Genomic DNA, 12052 nt, shown 5'->3' with positions numbered 1-12052 from the left:
TTTCACAACTATCCCGTAAGATGGGTCAGGAACATCCCTACATTTTAAAAGCATTATATAATGGCAGGATTCACGCGTAATGGCAAACCATGGCTTGCCATGCACAAGCAGATCATGTGCATTTTGCTCTTTCACACTAGTGCCAGGAGGAAACAAACCACAATCCCCGGCTAAACATTATGCCCAAACCAAAAATCATGGGTTGTTTTTTTCCATTCTAAACCACAATGGTAATTCAAAATTTGTTCTTGGTGTTTATGACTTACTGATAGGCAAACATGACAAATACGCTACGAATATTGAAAGATCAAAGGAAGAAAAGGAGTCTACGATCTCACTGAGCAAGAGTCAGCCAGTTGTATAAACCAAAGAAGCTTTTCAGCTCCCAGGCAGAAGACGTATACCGTATTTTTCGCTTTTCCCCTCCTAAAAAGTAAGGACTACTGCAATGCGCTCTACGTCGGGCTATGTTTGAAGGTGACCCGGCAACTACAAGTAATCCAGAATGTGGCAGTTAGACTGGTGACTGGGAGCGGCCGCCGAGACCACATAACACCGGTCTTGAAAGACCTACATTGGCTCCCAGTACATTTCCAAGCACAATTCAAAGTGTTGGTGCTGACCTTTAAAACCCTAAATGGCCTCGGTCCAGTATATTGAGAGCCAGTGTGGTGTAGTGGTTAAGAGCGGTAGTCACGTAATCTGGGAAACCGGGTTCGCGTCTCCGCTCCTCCACATGCAGCTGCTGGGTGACCTTGGGCCAGTCACACTTCTGTGAAGTCTCTCAGCCCCACTCACCTCCCAGAGTGTTTGTTGTGGGGGAGGAAGGGAAAGGAGAATGTTAGCCGCTTTGAGACTCCTGAAGGGGATATCAAATCCAAACTCTTCTTCTTCTTCTTCTATATCTGAAAGAGCGTCTCCACCCCCATCGTTCTACCCAGACACCGAGGTCCAGCACCGAGGGCCTTCTGGCGGTCCCCTCACTGCGAGAAGCCAAGGCAGAGGGCCTTCTCGGTAGTGGCACCCTCCCACCAGATGTCAAAGAGAACAACAACTAGCAGACTTTTAGAAGACATTTGAAGGCAGTTTAGGGAAGCTTTTAATGTTTGATGTATTACAGTATTTTAATTTTTTTTTTAAGCCGCCCAGAGTGGCTGGGGAAGCCCAGCCAGATGGGCGGGATATAAATAAATAAATAAATAAATAAATTATTATTATTATTATTATTATTATTATTCACTGAAGCCAGGAGAGCAAGAGGGATCGGTGCGCACCAATCCCTCTTGCTCTCCTGGCTTCCCTTCGCTGGAGAGGCGCTGTGCAGAGAGGGAGAGAATGGTTTTTTTCTTGTTCTCCTCCTCTAGAACTAGGTGCGTCTTATGGTCGGGTGCGTCTTATGGAGCGAAAAATACGGTAATTTAATTCTGTATCTTGTAGGGACTTTCCCTCAAAAGCTAAGAGAGAGAAGGCTTACTAAGACCACTAACAGTGCAGTTCTACTCATGTCTAAAAGGGTAAAGGTAAAGGGGACCCCTGACCATTAGGTCCAGTCGTGACCGACTCTGGGGTTGCGGCACTCATCTCGCTTTATTGGCCGAGGGAGCCGGCGTACAGCTTCCGGGTCATGTGGCCAGCATGTCTAAGCCGCTTCTGGCGAACCAGAGCAGCGCACGGAAATGCCGTTTACTTTCCCGCCAGAGCGGTACCTATTTATCTACTTGCACTTTGACGTGCTTTTGAACTGCTAGGTTGGCAGGAGCAGGGACCGAGCAACGGGAGCTCACCCCGTTGCGGGGATTCGAACCGCCGACCTTCCGATCGGCAAGCCCTAGGCTCTGTGGTTTAACCCACAGCGCCACCCCTACTCATGTCTACTCAGAAGTAAATCCTAATGAATTCAATGCAGCTTACTTCCAAGGTAAATGGGTCAGGATTTCAGCCTCAGCGAGTTTATGGCAGAGGCTAGATTCAAACTGTGTCTAAAGAGATTGGTCAGGATTACCACCACGCTATTCCAACAGCCAACTACAATTTTACAAAATGATTCCGGACTGATAACTTAGCCCAAAATCAGGATAAAAGGAATCTACGTGAAGAATTTATGTGCCCACTTACCCTGTAGAGTGACAGCTGTAAGAAGCTCTTCATTTTGATTCATGTCCCTGTTGTCTAGTGCCATGTCCGAGTGCCAGCATATGTATATGGAGCAGTTCAGAATATGCCAAGAAGCAGTGCTTGTTCAGTATTTTTCCTTCTGCAGCAGGCACTGCCTCTGGGCCACAACACAAGAACTCTCTAATATTTACTCAAGTTGTCTAGCAAATAAACATTCCTGAACAGCAGTGCCATAAAGCAGGGAGGAGCTATACTGCAATACTATACTATCAGCACAGTGAGTTCAGAGTGCATTAGAAAAATCATGCTGTAGTTACCTAGATTCAGAACTCTAAAAATATGCAGCATTAAAATTTGATCTAATCCTCCTATAGAAGTTAGATTTCTTATTTATTCTTATGCTGTAGGTGTTCATAGAGTACTCTAATCTGATGCAATACTGATTCTGCCCTGCTAAATTCATTACTGATAGCTGTCAGCTTTCATTTGAATATATTCTGATGTTGCATTGCTGTGACCATGCAGACCAGAGTTGTTTAAGAATTTCAGGGCAGCAGATCTGCTATGGATACAGTAAATTCACCAAAGCGGTATAATTAGTTTTAAACGGGAATGCATGAATTCCTTTTTTGTAAATAATAATTTCTATCCTCACTTTCCTTACATTCCTTGTTTTGTGTATTTATCTAATTTATATCCCATTCTATACCAAGAGCTCTGAGTAGTTTACAGTATTTTTAAAAATAGCCATGACCCCTAATGGGTCACAATCTAAGGACTGTGATTTATAATCTCAGATCAAGCAATATAGAAACCACATTGAGACATCCAGATGTTACAAACCCAAGCAAAATATCTCTCCTACTTCCTAGCTGCCTATGAATGAGCATTGCTGTGTGAAACCTGCCCCCAATTGTGTTATTATATTTATATTGTTCTGAGGAAGGGGTGAGGAAAGGAAAGAAATAAGAGATTTACATCACTAGTTCATTTCTGCAACGGCTTACTAAAAGCACATGTTATGCTACAATGAATATATTGCATTTCTGGTAAAAAAACTAGTTTAAAAAAAATGAGGGAGGGACAAAATATTGTACATTTCAATTTTTCAAAGTTCTGATAAAACTGAAAAATTAGATACAGTGGTACCTCGGGTTACAGACGCTTCAGGTTACAGACTCTGCCAACCCAGAAATAGTACCTAGGGTTAAGAACTTTGCTTCAGGATGGGAACAGAAATCGCGCGGCGGCGGCAGCAGGAGGCCCCATTAGCTAAAGTGGTGCTTCAGGTTAAGAACAGTTTCAGGTTAAGAACGGACCTCCGGAACCAATTAAGTACTTAACCCGAGGTACCACTGTAAAGTCAAAACAAGATACTGATGGGAGTCAACCAGCTAAGTTGTAGAAATGCAGAAAAGAGTACGTTGGAAAAGACCTGTTGCTAAATCTCCTGGGAGACTGTACTCATTTTGCCTAACAGTTTTTAAGTGAGTTTTGGGGGTGGGATGATGGGGAAGCATCAGGAACAAAGAATACATGGTATACTTCACATCGCATGAGAAAGTCCAAGGTGGTTATGTGTTCATCTTGAAACTAATCAATTTTTGAACACAATACTATGAGACTAAGATACCTTTTAAGCAGCCATGGATCCAGCTCATTATCAACTTCATATAACCAGGACAGCCAAAAAAATTAACCCTCTAAAAATACAGATGACTTGCAACTTACAAGGGGGTAAAGTTCTAGAGATAGCGCATAGAGCCAAAATAGTGTATAGTCAAAACACACACTCCCTGCGTCTCCAGATGCTCTCCCAAGTGGGATTGCTGATGTTTTTCCCACTGGATGCCCCCTGCCCCTGGCCAAGCATGTAAAACTGAATTCATGCAAGTTAAACAGGTTTAAGTTGTGAGTTGACCATAATTGCCTTTACCACCTCCAGTCCAAGAGTACAGAAGAGCTGTAATTTTTAAGCCTTGTACTCAGTATTGCAAATTCGGTTTTTGTGGAAAAACACAAGGTTTACTTATGACACACACTTCATTACACATCTGCGTGATCCCATGCAGAAATATGTGCTAGTCATCTGTTTGCATTCATATTTTTCTGGTCTGAAAAAGACAATCCTAGTTTTTAGTTAAAAAATGACCAAAACAATTATTATGCCTACTTTTCAAGCTCTGTAAATAACCAACATTTCATAAGGATCTTTTCAACATTTTTGCAAAATTAAGTTCTAAGAATCCAGAAATGTGAACACCTACCCACAACACACTGAACAATTATTTTTATGATGATAAAATAGCTTAAAGAGTGAAGGTGAAAAACATGGAAATAAAAAGCTGTATAAGTCAATATTTAAGCAGACCTACATTGTTAGCCCCTTCATGGATCACTGCCTTGCCGTGGCGAAGGGGCTTGAAGAACTCAGGGAAGCTATGAACTACGCCGAGCAGGGCACACAAGATGAACAGGTCATAGTGGAGAGTTTTGACCAAACGTGATCCACCTGGAGTAGGAATCGGCAAGCCACTCCAGTATCCCTGCCAAGAAAACTCCATGGACAAAGACAACAGGCATATAAAAGTTATGACACTGGAAGATGAGCCCCTCAGGTCGGAAGGTGTCCAACATGCTACTGGGGAAGAGCGGAGGACAAGTACAAGTAGATCCAGAGCTGATGAAGCGGCTGGGCCAAAGCCGAAAGGACGCTCAGTTGTGGATATGCATGGAAGCGAAAGGAAAGTCCAATGCTGTAAAGAAAAATATTGCATAGGAACCTGGAATGTAAGAACCATGAACCTGGGTAAGTTGGATGTGGTCAAAAATGAGATGGCAAGAATAAATATTGACATCCTGGGCATCAGTGAGCTAAAATGGACGGGAATGGGCGAATTCAGTTCAGATGACTACCATATCTACTACTGTGGGCAAGAAACCCGTAAGAGAAATGGAGTGGCCCTCATAGTCAACAAAAGAGTGGCGAAAGCTGTACTGGGATGCAGTCTCAAAAATGATAGAATGATCTCGATACGAATCCAAGGCAGACCTTTTAACATCACAGTAATCCAAGTTTATGCACCAACTACTGGTGCTGAAGAAACTGAAATTGACCAGTTCTATGAAGACTTACAAAACCTTATCGAAGTGACACCAAAGAAGGATGTTCTGCTCATTATAGGGGATTGGAATGCTAAAGTAGGGAATCAAGAGATAAAAGGAACAACTGGCAAGTTTGGCCTTGGAGATCAAAACGAAGCAGGGCAAAGGCTAATAGAGTTCTGTCAAGAGAACAAGCTGGTCATCACAAACACGCTTTTCCAACAACACAAGAGACGACTCTACACATGGACATCCCCAGATGGGCAACATCGAAATCAGATTGATTATATTCTCTGCAGCCAAAGATGGAGAAGCTCTATACAGTCAGCAAAAACAAGACCTGGAGCTGACTGTGGCTCAGATCATCAGCTCCTTATAGCAAAATTCAAGCTTAAACTGAAGAAAGTAGGAAAAACCACTGGACAGGTAAGATACAATCTAAACCAAATCCCTTATGAATACACAGTGGAAGTGAGGAACAGGTTTAAGGATTTAGATTTGCTGGACAGAGTGCCTGAAGAACTATGGATGGAGGCTCGCAACATTATACAGGAGGCAGCAACTAAAACCATCCCAATGAAAAAGAAATGCAAGAAAGCAAAGTGGCTGTCCAACGAGGCCTTACAAATAGCGGAGGAGAGAAGGCAAGCAAAATGCGAGGGAGATAGTGAAAGATACAGGAAATTGAATGCAGATTTCCAAAGAACAGCAAGGAGAGACAAGAAGGCCTTCTTAAACGAGCAATGCAAAGAAATAGAGGAAAGCAACAGAATGGGAAGAACCAGAGATCTGTTCAAGAAAATTGGAAATATGAAAGGAACATTTCGTACAAAGATTACCATAATAAAGGACAAAAGTGGTAAAGATCTAATTGAAGCAGAAGACATCAAGAAGAGGTGGCAAGAATACACAGAGGAATTATACCAGAAAGATATGGATGTCTCATACACCCCAGATAGTGTGGTTGCTGACCTTGAGCCAGACATCCTGGAGAGTGAAGTCAAATGGGCCTTAGAAAGCACTGCAAATAACAAGGCCAGTGGAAGTGATGGTATTCCAGCTGAACTGTTTAAAATTTTAAAAGATGATGCTGTTAAGGTGCTACACTCAATATGCCAGCAAGTTTGGAAAACTCAGCAGTGGCCAGAGGATTGGAGAAGATCAGTCTACATTCCAATCCCAAAGAAAGGCAGTGCCAAAGAATGCTCCAACTACCGCACAATTTCACTCATTTCACATGCTAGCAAGGTTATGCTTAAAATTCTACAAGGAAGGCTCAAGCAGTATGTGGACCGAGAACTCCCAGAAGTGCAAGCTGGATTTAGAAGAGGCAGAGGAACCAGAGACCAAATTGCAAACATGCGCTGGATTATGGAGAAAGCCAGAGAGTTCCAGAAAGACATCTACTTCTGCTTCATTGACTATGCAAAAGCCTTTGACTGTGTTGACCACAGCAAACTATGGCAAGTTCTTAAAGAAATGGGAGTGCCTGATCACCTCATCTGTCTCCTGCGAAATCTCTATGTGGGACAAGAAGCTACAGTTAGAACTGGATATGGAACAACTGATTGGTTCCAAATTGGGAAAGGAGTACGGCACGGCTGTATATTGTCTCCCTGCTTATTTAACTTATATGCAGAATTCATCATGCGAAAGGCTGGGCTGGATGAATCCCAAGCCGGAATTAAGATTGCCGGAAGAAATATCAACAACCTCAGATATGCAGATGACACAACCTTGATGGCAGAAAGTGAAGAGGAATTAAAGAACCTTTTAATGAGGGTGAAAGAGGAGAGCGCAAAATATGGTCTGAAGCTCAACATCAAAAAAACGAAGATCATGGCCACTGGGCCCATCACCTCCTGGCAAATAGATGGGGAAGAAATGGAGGCAGTGAGAGATTTTACTTTCTTGGGCTCCATGATCAGTGCAGATGGTGACAGCAGTCACGAAATTAAAAGACGCCTGCTCCTTGGGAGAAAGGCGATGGCAAACCTAGACAACATCTTAAAAAGCAGAGACATCACCTTGCCAACAAAGGTCCGTATAGTAAAAGCCATGGTTTTCCCAGTAGTGATGTATGGAAGTGAGAGCTGGACCATAAAGAAGGCTGATCGCCGAAGAATTGATGCTTTTGAATTATGGTGCTGGGGGAGACTCTTGAGAGTCCCATGGACTGCAAGAAGATCAAACCTCTCCATTCTGAAGGAAATCAGCCCTGAGTGCTCACTGGAAGGACAGATCGTGAAGCTGAGGCTCCAATACTTTGGCCACCTCATGAGAAGAGAGGACTCCCTGGAAAAGACCCTGATGTTGGGAAAGATGGAGGGCACAAGGAGAAGGGGACGACAGAGAATGAGATGGTTGGATGGTGTTCTTGAAGCTACTAGCATGAGTTTGATCAAACTGCGGGAGGCAGTGGAGGACAGAAGTGCCTGGTGTGCTCTGGTCCATGGGGTCACGAAGAGTCGGACACGACTAAACGACTAAACAACAACAACAACACATTGTTAGAGTTGTATAATCAAGTTATGAAAGAAAAAAAAAGATACCAAGGCTCTGTTTATTTTAAGGGTTTTGCATATAATCCAAGGTAATTCTCTCAGTTATAACCAACCATTTATTCCCCATAAGCTATGTTCTTTTGTAACTCTGACCAAGAGTTATAAAATGTGAATTGCTACCAGCATTATGCCTACTTTTTATAGGCTGTTGCATTTGGAAATAAACATATTTCTGGGTGTGTGGACTGAAAATATGTGAACTCATGCAATGTTCATCTGAAATTGCTTAGATCTTCCACTGCAGAACATGGCGTGAAACCAGTATGGTTTCAAGGATGAAGTTATGAGCTTTGACCTGAGAAACTTGCACATTTCAGTGCAACCACAAATTCACTAATGAGAGGTATTGGTTCTCATTAATATACGGCCTTCAACTGCTCTTAGAAACTGATTAAATTTCACAATGAGGGAGAGATTTTACGCATGCCTACCTAGAAGTAAGCCCCACTAATACAACTGGACTTACATCCATGTAACATGTATAGATTGCACTCCTAGCTTGCATTTATATTTATCACGGCGGGGAGAGACTAACCTGTGGCCTTTAAGATGTGGTAATTTCTGATCACTGGTCATGCCAGCTGGGGGGGGGGGGTGTTGCAGGAGGCCAACAATGTTTGGTGCGGAAATGAAATGAAAAATGGCTGCATTGGTTTCGGAGCTATTGTTCTACAGCAACTCAGCAGAGTAAACAAAAATGCAGGAACAGACAAGTGTCGAAGACACCCCCTATTTTTGGGGACTCATATTTAAAAATATGGGGGATATGACACAGAGTTGTTGAGCTTTTTTAGGGGGGATTGCAGAAAATTGCCGCGTCTTGACTGTCCCATCACCGGCAGAAGCTGCCAATCGCCCGCCCAATTGCCACAGTGTCAGCCAATCAACACCAGGCATTGACGCAGCAACCAATAACACGACCAATAGCTGCTGACAGCAGCAGCAGCAACCAATCAAACACCCACCCTATGCACTATCCATGTATAAGATGACCCCAATTTTTAGCATGACTTTTAAAGAAAAAAACCTAGTCTTATACATGGAAAAATATGGTATATTGATGCCTCCTGAGACTATGTTGGGGACCCCAGATATACAGCACTTAGACTGTACAAAATTTCTACAGCCTTGTCAGGTCACTGTAATTCTCACTTTGTCCAGCGTCACAAAGGCCAAGCTGAGGCTGAACAGGGATTTGATCAGGGCATCACCTAAGCAGTTCATTTATATTTTTCATTTCAGTCCCTGGCAGTGAGCAAAAGCACTTACTCATGTAACGGATGGTCTCTTCAGAAAGAACTGGAGAAGAGATTTCAGAGACATGACTGTGGCGGCCTGGAGACTGGGTCCAGTCGGCATTTTCAGAGAGACATAAAGAATCCACACGTAACTTGTATTGAGGCAGCTGTTCCTCCAGCATGCTCACCAGCTCAACTTCAGCGAGATCTTCATTAGGACAAACATCTAAAAAGGCATATATATAGGCAGGCATCATGATACCAATCTGCTTTGGGATGAATACTAAAGGAACTATTTATTTTCTTTGCTTCGACAATAAAAGCAGCCATGATAGCTTATCAATAGTGATTTAAACCTGGGCTAGACAGAAACAGCACAATCCTTAGTACATTTAACTAAATAAACACTGTAATAAATTAGCAGCTTTGTGAGCACCAAACTACTAAAATGCATCTACGTGGGTTTCCCCCCAGCTTACACATTTTTCAGCTGAGAAATGTGAAATGCATTATTAACTTAAGAGTAGAAATGCTTTTATGCATTATTTTATATTAAAGCTGTAGATCACATCAGATCACTATCTGGATAAAGGTTCTGTGAGTACATAAATCTTTGCAGTAGATTAGTGACCATTTTCCTTTGCAACTTGTGTCTTAAAAAATAATAATTCTAAAGGAGCAACACTTTGACTTGTACTGTATAGATGAGGGGTTCATCCAGGCTGTGTAACTATCTGTCCCATTTTTCAATCCAAACAGTTTATAACAATTGGAGTGACAAATACTTTTAAATTTTAGAAACTGCCCTTCATCCAAAAATGGATTCCAGAGTGGTATATCTGGGCCTTTTACCTGATTTTCAACTTACCAGTGATGTTTTCTGAATCTCTGTGGTTGAAATTCATGAGGTTTGCTTCACACTTCAGTTATTTGGAAACCACATCCTGTATGCACATTGTTTGTTGCTCCTTCTCATTTTGGTTTGATTGTTTTGGTTTAAAACCAGAGTAGACAACAGCCATTGGTCTACACTGGCATTACGAGTATGTACTTCTTTCTTCAGGTGTGTTAGGTCCGAGGTGACACATTTGAAACTTGCACTTCATTGAATATCACGATCTTTATGTTATGATCTTGCCTGGATCGGCCATCATCTTGAAATAAATTCAAAAGAAAAAATTCAGTTTTAGACATTAAGCTGAACAAAATTTCAGGAAGCCATTCTATGAAGAAACACGGGCAGGGCTCACAATTCATAGCTCTTACTACTTAAGGATTTTACAGAAATAGTTAAGTCAAGCTGTGCAGCACCTACAACTAGCCTCCTTTCTTACGATTAATCATGTTCAACAGCTACAGGACTGGAATGGCATCAAGTCTTTTATCTCAGTGTTTCCCAACCTTTTTTGGGCAAAGGCACACTTGTTTGATGAAAAAAATCTCGCGGCACACCACCATTACAGCCCCGTGACGTCAGCGCGCAGCGTCACGCCGGGAGGGACGCACGAAAGTGAAAGTTTTCAATTTTTTCCTTCCCCCTTGCCGGGGAACCTCCAAGCTTTGGGGGTGGGGGGGAGGAGGCAGCAAAGCGAGGGACTGAGGGACCCTAACCCTAACCCTCACTGATCACCCGGGAAAGCATGCGAACGAGGATCCCCCGTGTCCTGCTCCCGGCAGCGGACGGCACAAAGCGAGGAGGCCTGGACAAGGCAGCACGCTCCCCGCTCTCGCTGCATCGGGGCTTTTCTCCTCCAGGCCGCTTTCGAAGTCCCCTTCTCCGCTCCCAAGAGCCGGAGCCGCTGCTTCCAGGCCCTGTCCGAGCCCCGACTTGTGGCCTCACTTCAAGGAGCGCCTGTTGCTGGGGACGGGGCTGCATCCCCCTCAGCCGCCGCCTCGCTTCCTTCCAGGAGACCCGACGGCTCCCCCTCTCCCGCTCGCCCTCCTGCGCCTGCAGCAGACCGAGACCTCCCCGCCCCCGCCCGGCCCTACCTGGGCGCCTCCAAGCCCGGCCGGCTCCGCGTCGCGCTCCACGCCGGGCAGCTGCAGCGGGGGCGGCTGAGCGCGCCCCGGAGCCGCCGCGCCGTCGCTCGCGAGTCCCTCCAAGAGCCCTCGGGACTGACTCCGGAGTCGCGAGGCGGCACGTCACCCAGGGAAGGGGCGGCTTCCCACAAGTCCTCCGGGAAGCAAACGCCCTCGCCCGCCTCCCTCCAGGCAACATCTCGCAGCACACCAGGCAACATCTCACGGCACACTTGTGTGCCGCGGAACACCGGTTGGGAAACACTGTTTTATCTGTTTCCACTGCTAAATCTTTCCCTGGAACCATGAATCAACTCCCAAGGACTGTCCACAGGTTCAGATAATTAACAGTGCCCGAAATATCTTCTTAATTAGCTATGCCATAAACAAAGCTATCATTATTACAAGGTAAATTACACAACCTTACACGTTTTCCCCAGTTCATTCAGTTCACAAATTCCCCAAATATATTATAGATATTTCAGGACAACTTTATGAATCGTAAAGTACTACGTGTACCACATTCTTTTTAGGGGTCTGAAGCTTTGTATTAATTTAAAGGATAGTCTGTTATAATCACATATCCATTAACTGGAGAACTCCAAGGGACTCTACTGTATATGTTGTTTAGAAGTGCATGAGGTTAAGCAAGCAACCTGTTTATCTGTACTTGCACCTTTCATTGCTGCTGTGAGGAGCTGGCATAATTCTATATTTTTCTCACATGTGATCTACTTTCTACAAAAATCGAAATTAACACAGTAGTTTAATGTGCGTTACGGAAACAAAGAAAACAGCCACCTCCTTTTATAAGTAGTTACTTCTAAAGAGAAGAGATACTGTATATTTAAAACAATGCAAAAGAAGGAGGAGTAAACGGTAAAAAGCATTATTTCCATTTTTTTTTTTTTTTTTTACAAAAAGCCCATATTCACACATGGACAGCTTTCTCTTCCTTTTAGAGTATTAAGATGTTGGAACCTTATCTAATAAAGCTTGCTACTTTCTGCA

General features: G+C 43.6%; 1 protein-coding gene across 3 annotated transcripts in view; it reads right to left on the bottom strand.

Annotated features, from left to right (window-relative positions):
* TRAK2 (trafficking kinesin protein 2) overlaps positions 1-12052 on the bottom strand; it is a 47957-nt gene that overhangs the window by 26615 nt on the left and 9290 nt on the right. For all 3 annotated transcript variants that reach the window (XM_082233647.1, XM_082233649.1, XM_082233648.1), the window contains exons 2-3: positions 9891-10176; positions 9054-9248 (exon numbers count right to left, since the gene is read on the bottom strand). In XM_082233647.1, coding sequence (XP_082089773.1) covers positions 9054-9248; positions 9891-9927 — 232 coding nt within the window. In that variant the 5' untranslated portion in view covers positions 9928-10176. The remainder of the gene's footprint in view (positions 1-9053; positions 9249-9890; positions 10177-12052) is intronic.

Source organism: Podarcis vaucheri (assembly GCF_965113315.1).
Source record: "Podarcis vaucheri genome assembly, chromosome: 1".
NCBI lineage: Eukaryota > Metazoa > Chordata > Lepidosauria > Squamata > Lacertidae > Podarcis > Podarcis vaucheri.
Note: the sequence above shows the minus strand (reverse complement) of the source record. Positions and strands in the feature narration are given on the sequence as shown.